At 49.2% G+C, this 19,867-nt stretch overlaps 1 protein-coding gene across 1 annotated transcript; it reads left to right on the plus strand.

The window, feature by feature from the left end:
• Positions 1 to 5,845: 5,845 nt before the first annotated feature.
• Positions 5,846 to 13,607, plus strand: LOC120901654 (protein sister of odd and bowel-like). Its single transcript, XM_040309775.1, has 2 exons — positions 5,846 to 7,921; positions 12,572 to 13,607. Exons 1-2 carry the CDS (start codon positions 6,888 to 6,890, stop codon positions 12,999 to 13,001), a joined length of 1,464 nt encoding a protein of 487 aa, XP_040165709.1. The 5' UTR covers positions 5,846 to 6,887; the 3' UTR covers positions 13,002 to 13,607.
• The last annotated feature ends 6,260 nt before the right edge of the window (positions 13,608 to 19,867 follow it).

Consider the following 19,867-nt stretch of genomic DNA (forward strand, 5'->3'; position numbering starts at 1 on the left):
TTTCGCGCAATCTTCCACCACGGGGCTAAACATGCGAAAACTCGAGCCTCCCACCCTCGATCGCTCGAGCTTGGCTGAACAACAGTCGGCATTGTGGGCCGGCTTTACAGGAAAAGGAAACAGGAAACAGGGCCTCGCCCGGCGACAGGCATCGTGCTTTCGCGCAACTGATCGATAATCTTTTGCGACGCTAACATGTCTTCGTGGTCGTACAGCAGATATGTAAAACACTGGTCAGTTATATCAGCACGGCCCTAAAAAGGATATCCACTGCGAGCAGAACATCAAACCTGGATCAGCGCGGGGAGTAGAGTCAGCATTAAGTAAAACAAAACGGGACACTCCATTGTTCGGGGCAGGGAGTGGGATCAAGAGTTTGACTCCTCTTCCTCAACCAAAACCGCACACACACACACACACACACACACACACACACACACACAAACACATATAGGCATATTCTGCAAACTCACCCTTTTCAAAGCAGAGTCGCGATCGCCCATCGGCATCGCTCCGGCAATGAAGATTTATCGGCCGAAATCGATCATTGCGTCACTCACAGCAATGCCCTGTTCGGTTGGGGTGAGTGAGTGGTAGAAATTCGGTACCTCTCGCTGGGATGGATGGATCGGTTCTGGTGGATTACATGGTGGCTGCAAATATAGCCGAAAAAAGGTGGACCAGGCTGGCGAACACCGTGGGCATGTTCTTGCGCACACCGTCGATCACGATCATCACACGGCCAGACAGATCGGTGTGGGTGCGCGCCTTACCATAAGCGGGCGCACGCTTGATTTATGAGCTTCTAATGGTACAAGAAGTGCACACCGCGCAGTACGTACGCGCAATGAAGGTCTTTTGGAACTTTTGGTGAATATTGCTGGACACATTGCTGGACAAAGTATTTTTGTTTTAATGGGGGAGAGAATTTTTTATGTTTCAAAATATATATTTCTGAGGTTTACGCAGCAAAGCATTAATGGTACATGAAAAACAATCGAATAACGCTTCAAGCTTAAGCGTAAAGTTTAAATTGGCTGTTGGCCTTTTTTTTAAACATAAACAAAACCATCTCCACTCTTTCTTTCTCTCCCCATCTCCCTCTATCGCGCCGTCGATAGAAGATTTATTGCCCGAGCAAAAGTGACGTGTATGACAAACAGAATAAATTTACTGGCTCGAACCGAGCCGTTTCGGACCGCTGTAAAAGGTCGTGTCCGTACGTGTCGCTAGCTGACTAGCGACTTTTGATGGAGTGAGATGAAATCCGATCGCGCCGAACATTCGCGCCGGTGTTTGCGTTGTTAGCTTTCGGTGCGTCCGTGTGTGTTTGTTGAGGTCCCGGAGGTTGCCCGGTGGCCGGTACCTCAACAACAAGCGACCGTGCTCCTCCCAAACAATCGCTCGTGTTTTTTGTTTCGCCCTCTGTCCCAGCTGCCCTGGTGTCGTTTCTAGCCGAGGCGGAGATTATAATTGATATCGAACATCGATCGATTGTTACACCGTCCCCAAGCCACCGAGCAACCGATCTGGGTCGGCCCCCGGTCACCCATGAACATGGGCGCAGGTTGACAGAACAGAAACAGAAGATACAAAAAAAAGCTGCCAAAAAGCACTGTCGTCGTCTGCTCAGCATCTCAAGCCGGCTCAATGGTAATTTGAACTGATTTTCTCTGTTTTCACTTCACCTGTGTTGTTCAGCAATCGGTGGACCGAGCCCCGATGACAGCCGACCTTCACGCCGCCACGGGCAAAGTTTCAAATATCGGTCAAGCAAGAAGTGTGCAACGGAAAAAGGGAAGAAGGGAAGAGGAAGGGGAGAAGAAGCTTCCAGGAAAGCCAAAGGAAACTGAAACCCTTCCCGTCGAGCAGGTGGAAAAGGCTTTAATCAACTGAGCGAGCGAGCGCGATCGTTAGGGAACTAATTGGGAGGTCTTTTTCGGGTCGTTTTATGGTTACACTTTTTGGCAAACAATCCACGGAATGATTTCTATTTTTGAATCACTGTTGAGCAATAAAATCAATGCAAACAAACAATACAAAGGGAGCACTCCGAAAGGCTTATTTGCTGCCTCGTTTCTGTGGCATGAGACGTTTAGCATCAATTTGATGATGCAAATAATGAACGGAACAGATTGTTGTACACGATTATTTGTGTGTCTTTATCTCCCCCCCCCTCCCACTTCCCCAACAATTGTTTACCGGCCACAAACTGGGGGAAGACAAATGGAAGTTCATAATCATAAGCGAACGCAAACACGATCAATTAACACGAGAGCGGTGAGAAGGTCGGCAAGACGACGGGAAGTCCGATGGCTGCGTGCGAGTTTGCAGTGTTGCGTTAATCGTTGCATTATTGTTTCCAGGCGCCTCCAAAACCCAAACTCCCGGCCAGCGTGAAGTAAACATTTGTTTACGCAAATATGCTCGAGAGGGAGTACATAAATATTTAACTACTCGCGTTGGCTCGCGTGTCTCTGCCTCGGCACATGGAGGAAGGGAACAGAAAGACAAGCGCAACGGCGCATTGTGCAAAGGCAAATAAACAAACGATCGCGGGATGAAGCGGAGAGACATCATCATCGTTTGAAGGTTTGTTAACAGAATGCTGCGCCACGCTTTACTCATTCCCCAAGCGGGATTCGACTTCAAAAATATATGCAACTGATTCTTATCAAGAGAGCGTGTGTAAGGGAGGAAAGTGGGATTTATGGAAGAATTAATTTTCTTCATCTTCATTCGAGCATAAATTAGCTTTCACTCGCATCGGCTCGCTTCACGTGTTTGCACATCGTTAGTCCACTTTGGTGGGTGGGATAGCCCTTTCGAAGCAGCGCATACGATGGAAGTGGATGTCGATCGTATATGCGCTCTAGTGGGATAGTTTCCGTTCATTCCAACACCTCCCTCGAGTGGTCCGATTAGTTCGTAGGTGGGCTTCTTGCGCGATAGGCTTTCAACCCTAGCTGCCAGCACAACGCCGATCGATCTCTCCGATCCCCTAACGATCGTTTTGATCGTGTGATCGTTGTTTGATGATCGCACCTAATCAACGCAGGCTCAGTTTCGCACTCCGCATCGAGTGAAGATCGTCGGCGATCACGATCGCACGGGACAAACACCGAACCCGGTGCCCCAGCTGAAGGGATGAAGAGGCCAACAACAAAAAAGCCACGTGAAAGCCGACGGGGCTTTCAAGATCGATTGCTGGCGCGCGATTCCTGCGGCTGTGTGGCTCTGTGAAGAACGACTCCAGCAAAGGGAAAGGAAAAAGAAGGCCCTAGCGCGCCTCTCGTACGCATAAATCCGCGTGATGCCCGCCGTGGATCGTGAGCGTGGCGTTGCGGTGAGAAGGCTGGCGAAACGAAAACCGATCGTTATGATCGCACCGTAACGGCTTTCGATCCCCCTAGGAGGGTTATGGTTTTGGGAAGCGAAGGTTTTCATACGACAAAAAACAATGAATACAGGCTAAAGCATTCTTTGAAATGCCCAAATTAATAGGATATGAATTGTACATCACACTATGTATTAAAAATATTAAAAAACTATATTTTCTTCCTCGTATTACCAATCGTAATGCCCTTCTGATGACCATCAAATATGGATAAGGTTCGAAGCAGGAAGAATTTTCGAAGTCACCGTCGATGAGAAGCTGTATGGAGCGAATTACGAGCATGATGCGGCTCCTATCCGGCTCGCAACGGGCACGGGGAACGAGCTGGGATAGCTGCATGGAAAATCAGTGTAACCGTCGATGAGGGTTTTCGGGTAGGGATGAATACCCATCATAAGATCGCAAACGATGAAAATATACCTACAACAAAGCTCGTTTTGTTCGCGGGTTTATTTCACTATTAAGTTTTATTATTTACTCAAGTGAGCCTCAAACGTTCGCTAGGAGCGGAGGCATCGAAAGGCGACATGAAGAAGTGGTGCGCGTTGAGTGTGCGTGAAATAGCGTCTCTCTGGTGGCAGTTGTTTTGCGGTTTGGAGCAATTTGAATGCCGTTCTTGATCTTCAACTCCTTCAAGTCTGGGTGGCAAGCATTTTCCACGCGAGCTCCGAGCTCTGGTGGAATTGGGTACATTTGAACGTAGCTTTATCGTACCTGCTCACCTGAAGATGCTGTGGCTTTCTTCTTCACGTCCAAAACCATCCAAAACGCCAGTATCTAAATGAGCAGAAACGTGGCAACGAGAGTCGACGGTTTTTAAGTGACGGTCCGGCATCGATAAAAACGCTTCTAATTGATTGAAATTTGTGGTACTTACCGCGCGATTAATGACCATCGTAATTCAAGTCAAGTAGGTAGTGATTGCCTCGTAATGATCGCGTTTCAGACAACTTCAGCCAAGGCGCGTCGTCGTCGTCGTCGTCGTGTTCTTCGTCTCCGCAGCGGCAGCAAAACAACGATAATTTAGGCAATAGAGACGCGGTGAGTGACGCGCTCGCTGGGTCCAGTCCACCCGTGGATGATCGCGATCTTCTTTTTGAATGGGTCGACATTAACTGACACGGTCTCCGTCGTCTGGCTGGGTAGGACACCTGCCGTCTCGAAAGCCGCTGGGGATTTGACGGACGGAGATTAACGACGGGCTTAGACGGGCGTTTCGCGCGTGGGCCAGGGTTTTGGAATCGCGGCCCGCTCGTAGGAGAACGGAGAAATAGATCGGGCTGTAAAGCGGCCAAATAGGTCTCAGCTTCCCCTAGGTGTTGACAATAAAACGGAGCCAGCGGAGCTATCTCACGGGTGTCAAATGGAAGGCAATCCGATCAAGCTTGACGTTTTCACGCGACGGTTGATGTAGCGTTCGACGGGAAGGACTTCGGTTGATTAAGGAGTTCCCATGCACAAGCCTTCAAAGGGTTAGGTTAATAAAACTGTGTTCGACCGTGTTAGTTAACATATCTCACAGTGGGAAAGGCGTCGTAACCCATGTAACCTCCCCATGCATGACGGGGAAGCATATTGCACACGCTCGTATCGACATTGTTGAACGGGGTCGATCGCTAATAAGAAATGCTCACACCCTCGCAAAACGAGATGATGGTGCAGCGCTCACAAACCGCCCCGGGCATCTGTGGCAAAACAGGTTCCACCCGGGCCGGTTACTCGGCACCTTCCATTCCGGCTCGAACGATCTACACCCATGGCCAGATGTATTGAAATCTATGGTTCACGGCACGGGGTAACACGCAAGAACACACGTCGATCGAACCTGGGCTCTGGTCTGGGTTCCTCGCCATAGAACTGCTGCCTGCTGGGCCAGTGACAGTTTGGGTCGGTAAAACTGTTGTTCCCAAAACACAGCCCCGATCGAACCCCAAGCCTAATGAACGCAGCATGATGCTGCGAGGACGTGTTGGACACTCGGTTTGGAAGCTAAGAGGAACCTCAAAAGGGGCGATGTGTGAGCGGGGAGATAGGGTTGGCGTGACGATGGATCCGTACCGGGTTTCGTGTGCCCCTTTCGTTGCGGTCGTCCCATGGAACCACTTTTCTTAAAAAGGTTGATCGACTGAAGGAGTATACGTGTTTTTTTTTATTTTATTTGTAGTTGTTCTCTCTCTCTCTCTCTGTCTCTCTCTCTCTCTCTCTTGCTCTCTCTGTATCTCTTCCGTGTTTTAGACACACGGTTTTTTCGACTTGTTCATGTTCATGATTTCGCTTCGGGGGCTTTTGGATGGGCTCAGCGTGAACCATCGCTACGTGTGGGTGTGCGAGAGCGAATGCGTTCTTTACCGCCCGTGGTTGGGGAGGAAACGAACAGCGGATCGTGCTGGGGGGGGGATCTGCGGCAGCGGCACAGACTCCGCACGAGAAGAAAACAGGTTCGAATCTCGCCAAGCTTTCCAGCAGTGTTTGTGGTGGCGGCGACGGCAGCGCACGACCTCAGCTTCATCAACAAAGGCATCAACAGCAACAGCAGAGCGGCAAGCGTGTGTGCACGGAGCGAGAGCAGAGAGTCACAAGAGGGAGAGCAAGACAGACAGAGATAGCGAGAGGCGTAGCGTCGTGCGCGCGCCCACCGAAAGCTCGGAAGCCGGAGCGAGATGCCATAGAAGCGGTGCGCGAGCGAGCGGTGAGCGAAAAAGCTCTCGTCCGGCTGAGAGCCCTCAGCCCGGTCCATGGGCTCGCTAGTGCGTCTCCATATCGATATGCGTAGAAGAGCACAGGACGCTGGATACGGCAGAACGACCGAACGAACGCTGGTGCGCGCGCGCTTACCCATTCGAGAATTTGGAAAGGCAGAGGGTTTGCTGCCGGTTTTCGCTGCTGCAAACGGACGTTTTTCGTGTTTTCCACGCTACGGAGAGCTTTTTTGTGTGCCGCCAGGAAACGGAAGATCCTGTGTCTTTGTGTGTGTGCGTGCGTATGTGTGTGTGTCCGACTGTGCAAGGACTTTTCTGTAGGTGTGTGTGCGTGTGGCAGTGAATGTTTGTGTTGATAAGGATTGCGTAGGTGTTGACGCGATTGAATCCGAAATGAACTAACAAGCCGCTCGGTTGTTGTGTTGCGGTTCGTGTTTTTGTGTGTACCAGGAAACAAAAGCAAACAGAACAAACATCAATAGAGAGAGAGAGAGAGAGCAAGAGGGAAAGAGAAGGAGAGAGGCAAGCGGATGTGAAAGTGTCGATTGATAGCGGCTTGTGTCGATTCGCGTTTGAACCGTCGTGTGACTGATAAGGGAACGGTTGTCGGTATTAAGGCATTAAGGCATAACATAGGGAAATTCTTCGCACTCGCTTCTCAGCTCCTCAAGTGAGGTCAAATGTTTGCTTAATTTATGGGTGTTTGTGAAGGTCGCGTGAAGTCACGAGTCGGAACAGGGCAAAGGAAACCCGTCGCTACGTGGCCGGGCGTACCGACAACCGTGGGCTAGATGTTAGTGGAAGGTATCGGTGCCGCCGTCAGGAACGTATCGCCCGCCCCAGAAAACATTCCCGTACCGGCCGTGTGTGCGCTTGGGATGGATCAGCAATCGAACGAATCGGCAGCGGTGGCCGTGGCGGCTGCTGCAGCCGCCGCAGCCGCCGCCGCCGCCACGGGCCGCTCGGGCGGATCGGGATCGCAGTCGGCAGCGGGTGACTTTGCGGCAGCGGCGGCCGTAGTGCTGTCGCTACAGAACACGATGGTCACCAGCCTACAGCAGGCCGCCCTCATGCCGGCCAACTCGGCCGCTGCAGCCGCCCTCAATCTGCAGGCGCTCGAGTCGTACCTGACGCTGCAGAGGATCACCAGCAAGTCGGAGGTGCTGCGTCTGTCCGGATCCGCTGCGGGGCATTCTACCGCATCTCACCAGCGTCATCAGCCCCTGCCATCGATGCCGATCACCGGACCCGCGGCCCAGACAACGAACGACGCGGGCGGTGCAGATGGTGGAGATGCGATGGGGGACGACATGTTCATGGACACGTCCGGCCCGTCCATGCTGCTCCAGAGCAACGAGCTGGCGGACGAGCTGCCTGTGCTCGATCAGGATGAAGATCTCAACTTTGACGACGGACCGGACGACGGATCCGACGGGAACTCGCTCGACAATGGCTATCCCAGCCTGCTGCTCAATGCCGCCTTCCACCAGCAGATGAGCGCGGACAAGATGAAAACTCTGGCGGCGGCTGGGAGTGTCGGAACGGCACCGTCCGTGTCGGCGGCAACTTCCGCGTCGGGAGCCGTCGGGACAAAGGATTCACACAGCCACGCGGGTGCTGCGACGGCACCGACGGCGGCAGCCGTTGCGGCCGGTGGCAGTGGCCAGCGACCTAAGAAGCAGTTCATCTGCAAATTTTGCAACCGACAGTTCACCAAGTCCTACAACCTGCTCATCCACGAGCGCACGCACACCGACGAGCGGCCGTACTCGTGCGACATCTGTGGGAAAGCGTTCCGTCGCCAGGATCACCTGCGCGACCACCGGTAAGCCTGATCATCTTGGATCCTGCTCGTCTTCTTTCAGAACCTTCCCTCTATTCTATCCTTCTTCTCTTTCTCTCTCTATCTAATGTAACTGTATTGTTTTTGTGTGTGTTTTTTTCTCGTTATTTTATATAAACCACATCACTCTGCTCCCTTCCCTTTTTCGAACAGTCACGCTGACCTTTTGTTCTGATGTTTCTTCTCTTTTCTTCCCGCTGTCCCTCCATCCATACTGTGTTGCGTGGATCTGGCTAAATGAACTCCCGAACCATACAAGACTACAACCGCATCCTAACTGCAGAACCGTCTGAGAGAAAGAGAGCAGGAAAAGGGCAACAAGAGAGAGAGAGAGGGAGAGAGAGAGATGTAGACCACAAAGAAGAACGATAGGAGAGAAGGAGAGAGAGAGGGAGCCAAGAGCAGGAAGATAAGAGAGAAGCAATTGTTGTGATGTCCTTCCACAAGGCAAAAGGTGTGTAAGGAAATAAAATGCGCATTTATCACGCATCTAGTAGTCCAAGGATATTTCCCATATATCCCTCCAAGATGTGATCTCCAAACAGTCACGCACATACACACATACACATTGCACGTCTACACGCATACAGCATAGAGCGTTGCTTCATTAGCGATACACAGCGATAATACGAACCATCACTCAATCCATTCGGCGCAAGTTTATTGCAGCTTGGCACGCATTATGCATCAGGTTTCTACTTCTGTTTGAGTGCCTGGGCGATAATTATTATTGATCATTAATTTCTACCTCTTTTTTGCCATTTGCCAACACCACAGTAAGAGCGATAGCCGCGCTTCGTTTTGTGCGACAGAGTCACATTAGTGACACAATTTGAGGCGAGTCGTTTATTGGGATGGTTTCAATTTCTTGTCAGCTTCAGCTGGGGGGTTTTAATTCTCTTAAGCTTCTCACCTTAGCCACCGCCACTCGGCTCGGGTACTCGCCTGCGTGTGTGCATGTGCCATGTTTATAGACGCTTTTAAGATCGGTTACAGATTATGAAGGCATTAGCAGACGTTTTGTGGTAGCTAATAAAAAATCCCAACGGCCCCGGCCGAGATAAGCAAGCGGGACATTTGGTGGGTCTCGTTTTTTTTTTATTTTTGGTTTTTTTGTTGATGCTCTTCATGCTTCCCGGTCAACTCGGTCAGTTGCGTCGAAATTACGGACGCAAGAATGCGTTTCCCATCGCATCTCGAGTTTCATGCGGGAGCGCGCGGCTGCAGGTGCTGGTTTGATAAAAAAGGTCAAGTTTTATTTTGTCTTTTAACAGTACGAGGAAGTTTTTTTTTCGTTGGTCTGTGTGTTTGTAGCACACATACGGACAGTTTTGTTTAAGGGTAGAATCAGTTGCAGTCATGATATTTAGGTTTTAATAGATATGATTCTCATACGAAAGCAGACAGAAAGTGTGAAGGTGATAATGGGCAAAGTCATGTTTGTGTAACTCGTTTTAATAATAAAGCAATCCGTTTTATCGGGACGATTCCAAAAGCCACAGTTGTTATACAAACGAAAATTAATACGAAATGAAAGTGAACCAAGCGACCAGAGGCGGGGGGGGGGGATAAAACAGGGAAGTGTCAGTGTGAGGAGTATCCTTACTTAAGCCTCCGGTACTTCCTTCTGTTGGCTGGCCGGTTGTTTGCTGGCAAGTAGCGAAACTGATGATCACGCACGAAGCGTGACTACGAACATGATCACTTTAGCGAGTGGATCGCCTAATTTATGGCATCCATTTTCAGACTCTTGCACTCTTCTCCCCATCGGCCACTCGCTGATGCTACTCCGTGGGCAATTGGGTGGGTGGGGTGTCGGTTTGGTCGGGTTATCATCATGTGCAGCTCGGCTCAGCGCGACGGAGTCAGCCTTCTGCTGCCTTGCCTTCTGTGGTGGTGATCCGCGCGCTCGAGCAGCGAAGAAGTAACTTCCATTTCTCATTTCGACGATATGTAAATTGATTCTCGACACTTTCGAAAGCCGGACAACGGCGCACAACAGCACAGGCAAATGGGCAAAACTGTGTGTGTGTGTGCGAGAGAGGCAGAGACGTGTGTAAGGGAAATGTGTGTCGCACATTTAATTTATGATTTTTCGATAAGTCGCACCCTCGCAGTCGGTCCGCGAGCCAAAAGAGAGACACTCGGCACTGGAGTTGAACCGTTTGGACACCCCCGGGAATGGGATGGGATGAGAGAGAGAGAGAGAGAGAGAGAGAGAGAGAGAGAGAGAGAGAGAAAGAATGCAACAGTGTAAATTACTAATTCCCGATGGTCTCGATGGTGTTGAAATCGCTGTTTGCAAGATGATAAATAAGTGGCATCGCCCCTGACAGCTGGACGACCATTTTAGCGCTCAACTTGACACCGGCCCCGATAAGGTGCATTATTCAAACGAAATTCCTATCGTAACGCGGCCAAAAGCGGGACGCAAACAAACACTTACACACAGACACACACACATACACGACCAAACATAGGAACAGGAGCAGCAGCAGTTTGTTTGTTAGCGCTTGTCAGTGGAATTAGCGAGGTTGTTGCAGGTTTAGGATGCGTTTAGCGTGCACTAGCAGTAGACTGGCCAGCGCATTTTGGGTGTAGCGTTTTACTTTTCCTTCCTTAGCTTCAAGCTTCTTTTAGGGCGGGACGGAGAGGGACAGTTGTTTTATTTTTATAGTGTACGAGAGATACAGAGCTTGCGCGTTCCAGAGTCAGTCTTGGCTGTGTGTTGCTTGGCCACAAAACAAACAAACAAACAAACAAAAACAAGAAAACAAAACGCGGAAGAGAGAAAGAGGGAACGCGTTCGACTTTTGCTCGTCGAACTGCTGCTCGCAAAAAAGCTTTTTGGCGTAAGTTAAGGTAGGTAGACAATTGTGATACTGTTTCGCTTTTGCTAATCTACTTAGCTTAACTTTCGCTTCACCAACCTTCATACATTTGTCCTTACACACCGCGCGCGGCTAGCAAATAATAATCGTAATAATAATATTAATACTCATAGTACCAGTAATACATGCATATAAACACCAAATGGCCTCTTTCTCTCTCTCCATCCACCATCACACGCACAACAGGCACAAGCTAATGGGTTCCCCAACTAATAATCCACGCATTAATATCATTTCAAACTCCACTTACATATGAAACGCCTGGAGCACGACACCTTGCAACCATTTGATCATTAGAATTAAATTTGGCACAATTGGTTAAGTTCATCTAAAAGCGTATAATGTTTAGTGACTAAAATTGTAGGCCGTTTTAGAGCAACATTGCATCATTTGTGAAATTCTTTAGAAGAGGAAACATTTGAGCAGAATTTAGAAAACAGAGATCCTCCAAATAGTTCACAGTTCCCTTCGTAAAGCTCTTTCTCGAGTTCGACGAGTTCTAAAGTGCAAACAAATATTCTCTGATTCATTCGTTTACTTTGCTATAATTGAAAAATAAACATTTGAATAGGATTCATTATTTTTGAACACAGTATTAAAAGCCTTAAACCTTCCTCCCGAGGCCAACTTTTACAACATCCCCAATTTCATCTGCCCAATGCCGACGGCTGATCTACCTTTATTTTATCGTCCGGGAACGAAAGAAACGTTCTTTCCTCCCCAAACGTCTCTCCAAACACTTTTGCCGGGTCCGAGAGGGGTTTTTTTTATTATTATTCCGATCTTTCGGCCTGCCGGTGTCTGCCCTCGATCAAGCATGATCGCGATCAAGCATGTTCGTGCGCGTGCTTTGGTGTGCACGCGTTTATAGGGCACTCAACCGGGCGGACGTGGCGCACATCATCCAGAGCGCGCGATCCCACGAGCGAAGAAGGTCTGAAACCTTCTCTCCACCCCACCCCCTCCGCCCCTTCGAACCGATGCGGGACGCGATGACTAGACAATTGATGAAATCAATATAAAAATATTATGTTTTTATGCATCCGACATCTGTTAATGCTTAATCTTGTGCGCGATACGGGAATGAAACCCTTCTTCCTTTCGTCTCTCTCTCTCTCTCTCGCTCTTGCCGTTGACAGGTTCAGTCGCCTGAGCCCCACAGGTTTCACGGATCGACTCCGATCCTTCGCAACCATAAAACCGATGCCCCATGCTCGTAGTCCGCGCTTTGCGGGCTGAGAAATAACCACGCATTATAAAAAAAAAATACCGAAGACCCATAAACATCACCAGCATCTTTGCCTTTGCTCATTCTTCATTTTCGGAGGTGGCCTTTTTTTCACGCCGCACGGTTTGCGGGAGGTTTTGGAGTTTATTTAGCATCGTTTTTTCATCTTCACTGCTTGTAACTTTCCTGTTTTGTTCGTTGGCGGTTGGGGTGTGTTTGTGTTTTTTTCTTCGCGTTTTGCGCTCATTTTTGTTGTTGTTATTGCTTCACTTTTATCGCATTAAATACTTACCCTCTCCTCACCACGCTTCATCCGCGGGCAGCTCTTTCCTTTTCTTGCTCTTTATTTTACTTCTTTTCTTCACTAAAACACCTTTATATGCATATATGATGGATATGGCTTTTTCGTAGCTCTTTTGTGTATCTTGTTTTTTTTTGCTGGCTTATTTTATAATTCCATTTCGATTCGGGTTTCTTCCTTTCCTTTCTCCCACCCCTCAAACCTGTGCGCAGATACATCCACTCGAAGGAGAAACCGTTCAAATGTCTGGAATGCGGAAAAGGATTCTGCCAGTCGCGAACGCTGGCCGTGCACAAGATCCTGCACATGGAGGAGTCGCCCCACAAGTGTCCGGTGTGCAGCCGCAGCTTCAACCAGCGCTCGAATCTCAAAACGCACCTGCTCACGCACACCGACATCAAGCCGTACCACTGCATCGCCTGCGGCAAGGTATTCCGACGGAATTGTGACCTCCGGCGGCACAGCCTCACGCACAACCTGGGCGCGACGGCCGGCGGTGCGGGCGGCGCGTTCGATCTGGCCGGCCCGAACGCGTCAGCTGCGGCCGGATCGGACGGTTCGCTGGCGACCGAAAGCGACCGAGAGGATGGCGGATGTGAGCTGAAAACCGTAGATCTGATGGCGCTAGCCGATGTGGACTGAGCGGGGCATGATGGGAAGGCAAACTAAATACGAGTATGGATGCGTGAATGTATGTATGAAAAGGGTTGAATGTATTTGTGTGTTGTGTGTATGGTAATCACCCAGAAGTGGTATGTCCAATAGTGTAGGTCTAAGACAGCCTGTGAGCATTCGTGCGGGAGAAGTAATCTAAACGTGACTGATATGTTAGCGACGGTTCGTCGCTTTTGCTCTAGCATTGTAGGAAGCAAGTCTTTCGTTTCGAGCAGCACCCCACGCTCGGTGATAGATTGTAAAATATGGTAAATCTAAACTAAGATCATACTAAGTACACTATATCGGTGCCTTCCGGCCGGCCAGGCAAGGCTTGGACTGATGTCGTTCTCTGAGAATTATCTACTTCTTCCTTCCATTTTGCGATTGGTTAAGGCATAAGGACGTTTGATTGTTAGGTACTTATTATTATTATTATTATTATTGCTGATATGCCAGACATATGTACAACGGATTCGATTATCTTCCGCTTTTGTGACGGAACACGTTTTGTGGTAAAGCAAATAGGTAAATAAAATGCTAGGAAGTGTAAGCCAGGTAGTTGATATTAGTAATATATGCTCTCAAACAGAACTCAAACTGACGTCATTATTTCAACTGGACCAAACATTCGAAAAAGGCGTTGCGGCTGAAAATTCCATCCAACAGTTAACGGTGAGTAGGTTCTGCAATGTTCCAACATCTTTGCCCATATGTGTACGATTCTTTATTACGTGTTATCGTTGGGACAAGAGACAAGAGCGCACCGTCTTCGATCACCGTGTAATATAAATAGTTGTGCATGATCTTGGGGCCGTTTGCAGCTCATCAATTGCACCCCAAGCGTTGCAAGCGTTCAAACGCAGACTTCTAATCAAATGGAATGACAGAGCGCACGCCGTATCAGTCCGCGCACTTGTTTGTTTAATGGGAGGCTTTCGCAAGCCCCGGGACATCGCAACACGGGCGATGGACGAGATGGATGGGCATGGCAACCAGTCCGCATCGCTTGTATGGACACACTCGCCGTGGCTCTAAATGTGATCATGTTTCATTCTCCACCTCCATTCCCCGGCAGGAGCACGGGACGGGACACTAAGCACAAACTTGCCCTAACAGATGCTCCTAACCTGGCACCGACCGACCGACCGGACCGGACGATTCATTTGCGTACATTATCCCAGCTTAAGTATGTGTTTATTGAGTTTTCTTGTAAGTGCATCATGCGCGCGATGTTTATGGAGTAAATTTAATCCGGTGCAGATATCATCGGCCCGTGGTCGCGTACCGTGGTCAACTGGTTTTTATTGAGTTGTTTATTGCACACCACACAGGGCGGGTTGTCTAGGCGACCGGGCTCTGCCGAGCCGGTGTCTAGTGCGATGAGCGGTGGAAAGCAGTGGGCACATCTTCGTTTTCATTTGCCAACATCGAACCCGACACCGGCCGAGGACATGCACGCGGACAGGCTCATAAATTATGCCACTCGGTTGAGCTTGCTTGCTTGCCTGCCTGTTCCACTTACCCCCGGCCACCCTCTGCCCCAAGAGTGCAACGGAAATGACAGCAGGCATTGCTCGGATGGAGTGCGAAACGCCATTTAATCTTTAACGGCAAGCTTAATTTATGAACCCTGCCGCAAAACGGGGACACAATAAACTGATCTGATTGATTAAGTGATAATCAATCATGCACATGCGCCCGGCGGCCCGGGCATTACACGATTAGAAGGTGTGAAGATTTAGGGCTGGGAGGCTACGGAAGGGAATTTATGTTTGCAGATAATGCGCAGATCGGTGTGCAATTTATGTTTTTTTGCGTCGCAAAGATAACTATAATCAAGGGTTTGGAGAATAGATTATGTTGTAAGTAATTAAGGGCAGAAAAATGGCTCGAGGGGAGATTATGTTGTGCGCTTGAAGAGCACAAAATCCCGTCGAGAGTGAAGTAAACATTTGTCTTTTGAGCTCTGCTTCGGCAGAAATGTTGAGTAGATATGGAAGATCACAACATCGAAAAGACAAAAATCTTTCAATCGCTAATTATGCAGATGTGTTACTACTTCTTGGTATCATTCCTGTTCCCGAACAGCCGAATTGTATAGACCGTGTCACACATAATACCACCCAAATACGGATCTGAAACTACTCCGACCACGCTAAAACAGTAACAATTCCTCCCAAATCACTAAGCCACACATCTGTTTAACTCGAACCAAACACACTGCAGAGTTAGGCGGTCGGAGCGTGTATTAGGCAAGGGCCTTAGAGGAAACAAGACGCTAAGAGCAAGAGCAACATGCAGAGACACATTTTATGCGCGGAAGACAAAACAAAAAGCAAACAAGCGTCGCCCATGCCACATAACACATGCCGGGCCACAGGACGGAACACCCATCTCCCAGAGGACGGGTGGCCCTCAGCGAAGAACCTGTGCCGTGGTTGTGCCTGAGTATGTGTTTTTTTTTTTTGCACGCAACGCAAATGTGCGTCAAACCGGTCCTAAAAACATGTCTCATCAAATGCGAGCAGCTCTCTTTCTCTCCTACACACACGGACACCTACTCCTAGCGGGAGATGCTAGGAGCGACGAGCTCTGGGGCGACCAGCGCGATGAAAGAGAACTGTCATTACCGGCAATCAGTGGAGACAAATTTCAGCATGATTAATAAATTATGAAGCCGTTTGTGCGTGTTTTTCTTCTGCCGCGCATACCCCCTGTATGCGTGTCGCCGCGATCCTCCTGTTGCGCAGAGATCCGATCGGCCATGTTTGTCTCAATTTGCTCGCGCGCTGGATCAGTCAGTGTCTCCTTTGTAGTTTGGTCACATTGGGCGCATTGTGGCGGTGCGGATCTGGTTCAAATGTTGGCCACAGAGAGAGAGAGACAGAGTGAGCAGAATGGGACACCCGATTTCTGCCAAACAACCGTATGTGTGTAGGCAGTACGTTCTAAACCATGGGGATGTGGAAAGTTCGGTGGAGGAGACGGGAGTGCCCTCCACACAAAAGGGGGGAGACATCTTGTCGACTAACCGAGGCCAACGATCGGGCCCAACGTCAAACGATCGATCCGTTGACAGACCAATAGAAATTAGCATACGCGGGCTGGGCTCGGTCACGTCACTTCGAATTGGTGTCAGCACCTTTTTGGCAACTTTCAAGCATTCGTGCACGCGGGTTCGCTTGTCTTACTCTCGCTCTTTGGAATCAATATTTGTTTTGGAGTTCAGTAAGTAGGTAAAAGTAAGATAAAAAAGAAGTCAACGCTTCAGGGAGGTCTGGTGACTGTGTCCTGTTCCCTATTTGCGGCTGATAACAGGAATCTCACGTGCTTACGCAAACAAGCATTTGAAGTTAATCGGAAACAGTTTAATTTTCTTGTTGAACCCACGAAATGTGGAAGCTGTCCAATTTCAACAGAAACAAAAAAAAACAATAAAATTATGAGTGTTTACATCACCCATCAGCAACATGCTTCGAGTTCGGTACCGCCTCAATTAACCAGATCTAGCAGGCTGTAAAAACTGAAAGCTTGCCTCGGAACATCTCTATGCCACTTAATCAACGCTCCTGACGTCAGCTGCTAGAAAACGGTTTTCCAACTCTATCATCGCTGTGGTAGCCTATTATCGAAGGGTAAATATTATTTCTTCAAACCGAAAGGGAACCGTCCTGCCAAATCAGGATACATACGGATGACACGTAAATTACGTACGATTAGCCGAGCAGGAAGCAGGAACACGTCACGGCGAGCCCACATGGCAACGACTCTGTGTCGGAGGGCGTGTCAATCGAAATCCCTCCGGCAGGATCAAAGCAAGCCAACGTCAAGCGCTAGGGGGGGGGACTCTCTCACTCGCTTGTTAGTTGCTGCCACGGAGGGATAGATCCTTCAGGTCCTTCAGGTCCATTTTTAATTGAAATTTTATAATCCTCCGATAATCACGTGGGGTTTCGGGTATGGTAGAAAAGCAGTTGGCGTCACGGTGCCGTTGGTGCCATGCTGCTGACAAGGATCTGTTTGCCTGTGCGTGCACGTTTCCAGCGAAAAGGTTCAGGTACGAGGCTTCCATTGCGCATTTTGCTGTGTTACGACGTATGGTACAGAAACAACAACTGATATTGAAAGCACATTTTGCAGACGTGCGTACTTTTTAAACTGAACGGCTTACGTGCTTTACATAGAGAAAAAAAAAAACAGGATTTCTGTAAAGTATGTTAAGCACTGGGGTTAAATAATCCTGTCAGGAACAACCCCTTTTCCAAAAACTCACCCCTTCGGAAGCTGACCTCGGAAGCCCAACATTTAACGACGCAATTGAGCACCGTAAGGAAGCCTTTCAAATCAAAACAGGACACATCAACTGTGGAAGGATATGTTTCGTGGGGTGTTTTGAGAAGATGTCCTCGCTTTTTTTGGATATACCGCAAAGGGTGTGACATCATGGTTTTCCCAGGAAATAGTCCATGGCAACGAAAGATTGGATCATACTTAAAAATATGGAACATGTCATTATCGGCTCATGAAAGTAGGCTCTGAAGTTCCTTAATCTAAGTGTCTTAGTATAAGTGATATTTAGAATGCGTTTAACGTGATTGTCATGGCGCCCAACAACAAGCTGCAGCTACAGAGAAAATATCTGAAACGAATCGAAAAGCCATTCAAACCATTCGAAACACCCTCAGTTCCCAAGGGGACTCCCCGAAAAGGGTGTGTAACAGCTTCGAACGCCGGGACCATGTTACTATATTCGGAGAATTCCTTCGGTTGTTCGGTTTGGGCGAGTGGCGCCCCGCGATCGAAGCATCCCTGCTGCTCGTCAGCGCAAGCGCAACGACGAGCCCAGAAGATGCGCAAAGATTTATCGCTGATTGATCAGCGACGGTCAAGGCACAGAACCAACCCGGCAGGAATTTCGACAACACCGGATCGCGTAGAGTCATCCTCTGGCATCGAACAACACACCGCCAAGGATATACACGAACGCGGCCCCGACGAGGGCTGGGGTGAGTAAACAAGGCAAGGACCGCGTCATGTCCCGGGCAACGGGTTCTCCATCTTCGTCCGTTCGAGTGTACCAAGACGCGCAACAACACAGAGCATCGTGTACTGCACACGGTGGTGTTCTTCGTCCCGGCGAGTAGAGATGGTAGAGAACCTGGGAAGTCGCGCCAAGCGTGCGCGTTGATGGGATCAGCGGTTGTGAAACAAAACAAGACCACAAAAGCCACAGCAGGCACACACACACACACACACGGTACGACGACAGCCCCGCGGGATCGCGTATGGGGGTTTGGTTTCTGCGGTGATTTCATCGATACGTTCTGAAACGTTCCTGGTAAACTTTATGGTTCTGTTCTTGTTTGGAAGCTCCCCCGAAATGACATTGTCGTTTTCATCGGCATGCGATATCCCGTGGATTATTGGTTTTTCGGTATTTATTTTCGGGCTCGTTCCTGTTGTGCGCTGTCGCCTCGGTGCAAAGCAACACACACACTATTCTTCAACTCCACTTCCTTGGTTCTTTTTTCCTCCCCTCGAGCGAAGTGATGAAGTGTTGAAGCGATGACTGGCGTAGCAGAACAAGATCTTCCGAGCCGAGGAGCAGGCCATGGCCGACATCGAGCGAGATGACATCCGAACGAGACGCGGCCACGAAAGCTGGCAGTTTTTGACTCGTCATGGCGCTTTTCCATAGTGTTCCTGTTGCTGGAGGTCGCCGGCCGGTCGCCGGCCCAAAAAACAATCCACCACAATCGTCCCTCACTGTGGTCATCGTGGCAACACCAAAGGTAGACAGCAACATGGTTCAGCCGGCGGACGCCTGGACGCCTCTTCTCTGCTGTATTCTCGCTTTTTCGTCCTCTCTCTCTCTCTCTCTCTCTCTCTCCCTTCAGACTGGGAGCGCCCGAAATAAGATGACAACTCCCTGCTGGGCGAAATCTCCGCTTTGGAAAGGGTTTTTCGCAGTCTTTAATGAACTATCCCGTGCTCGTACTGTGGCAGTGGATTAGTTTGCTCACTTTTTGTGTGACGATTCTCGGCCGCAGCGTTTTGTGCTGGCTTCTACGCTTGCCGCATCCGTCGGGGACGGGGGCGACGACGGTTGGACTCAATTTTTGGCAATTATTACGATTTCCGGTAGAAGATTAGATTAGATGCAAAACATGCGAGGCAAAAATGGGCTTCCACCCAGCGACCAGACAACTCAGTCGCAGCAGCCACTCTTGTCCCCCGGACCCGTCCCGTGTCGGGAAATGCATTATGGCGGTGTTTTCTTTTCCTTCTCCGGGCGACCCGACGCGACGCGGCACCAGAAAAAGGGCAGTTTTGGGATAGCCTCTGTCTGGGAGGATAAATAAATTGTTGTCAACGGTCGTATGGAGCGGAAATGGGCATTCTCGGGGTTGATAAAGGTGGCCCGATTACCGGATGATCGTTTGTAATTGTAAAGTGTTTGTTATTTTGATAGAAAAGTGTTGTTATCGGTGGTGGAAGAGTAAGGATCGCTAATCAGTCACCCTTTTTGGGCTTATCTGATCGAGACATAAAGGGAAATTTTTTAAAAATTAGTTGTTGAAAATGAAGGTGACACGAGATATATTTTTTCTAATCGATATTGGACTCTCCGTTCTTGAATTCTTTGCTGAAAAATGAAAAAAGATATCTTGAAGACATACACACATGTTTTGCAATCGTCCCACCAGCATAAGACATAAATCAGGTTCTGTGAGCGGAAACAAACGTCAAATGGAAATCAAAATGCTTCTGTCAACCACCAGTTCCTTGTTTTGCCCTGTTCCCCCCATCATTTGCCCCCTTTCGACGATTCGCCAGACCCGGCCCGGGTG

The sequence above is a fragment of the Anopheles arabiensis genome, chromosome 3 (assembly GCF_016920715.1).
Source record: "Anopheles arabiensis isolate DONGOLA chromosome 3, AaraD3, whole genome shotgun sequence".
Lineage (NCBI taxonomy): Eukaryota > Metazoa > Arthropoda > Insecta > Diptera > Culicidae > Anopheles > Anopheles arabiensis.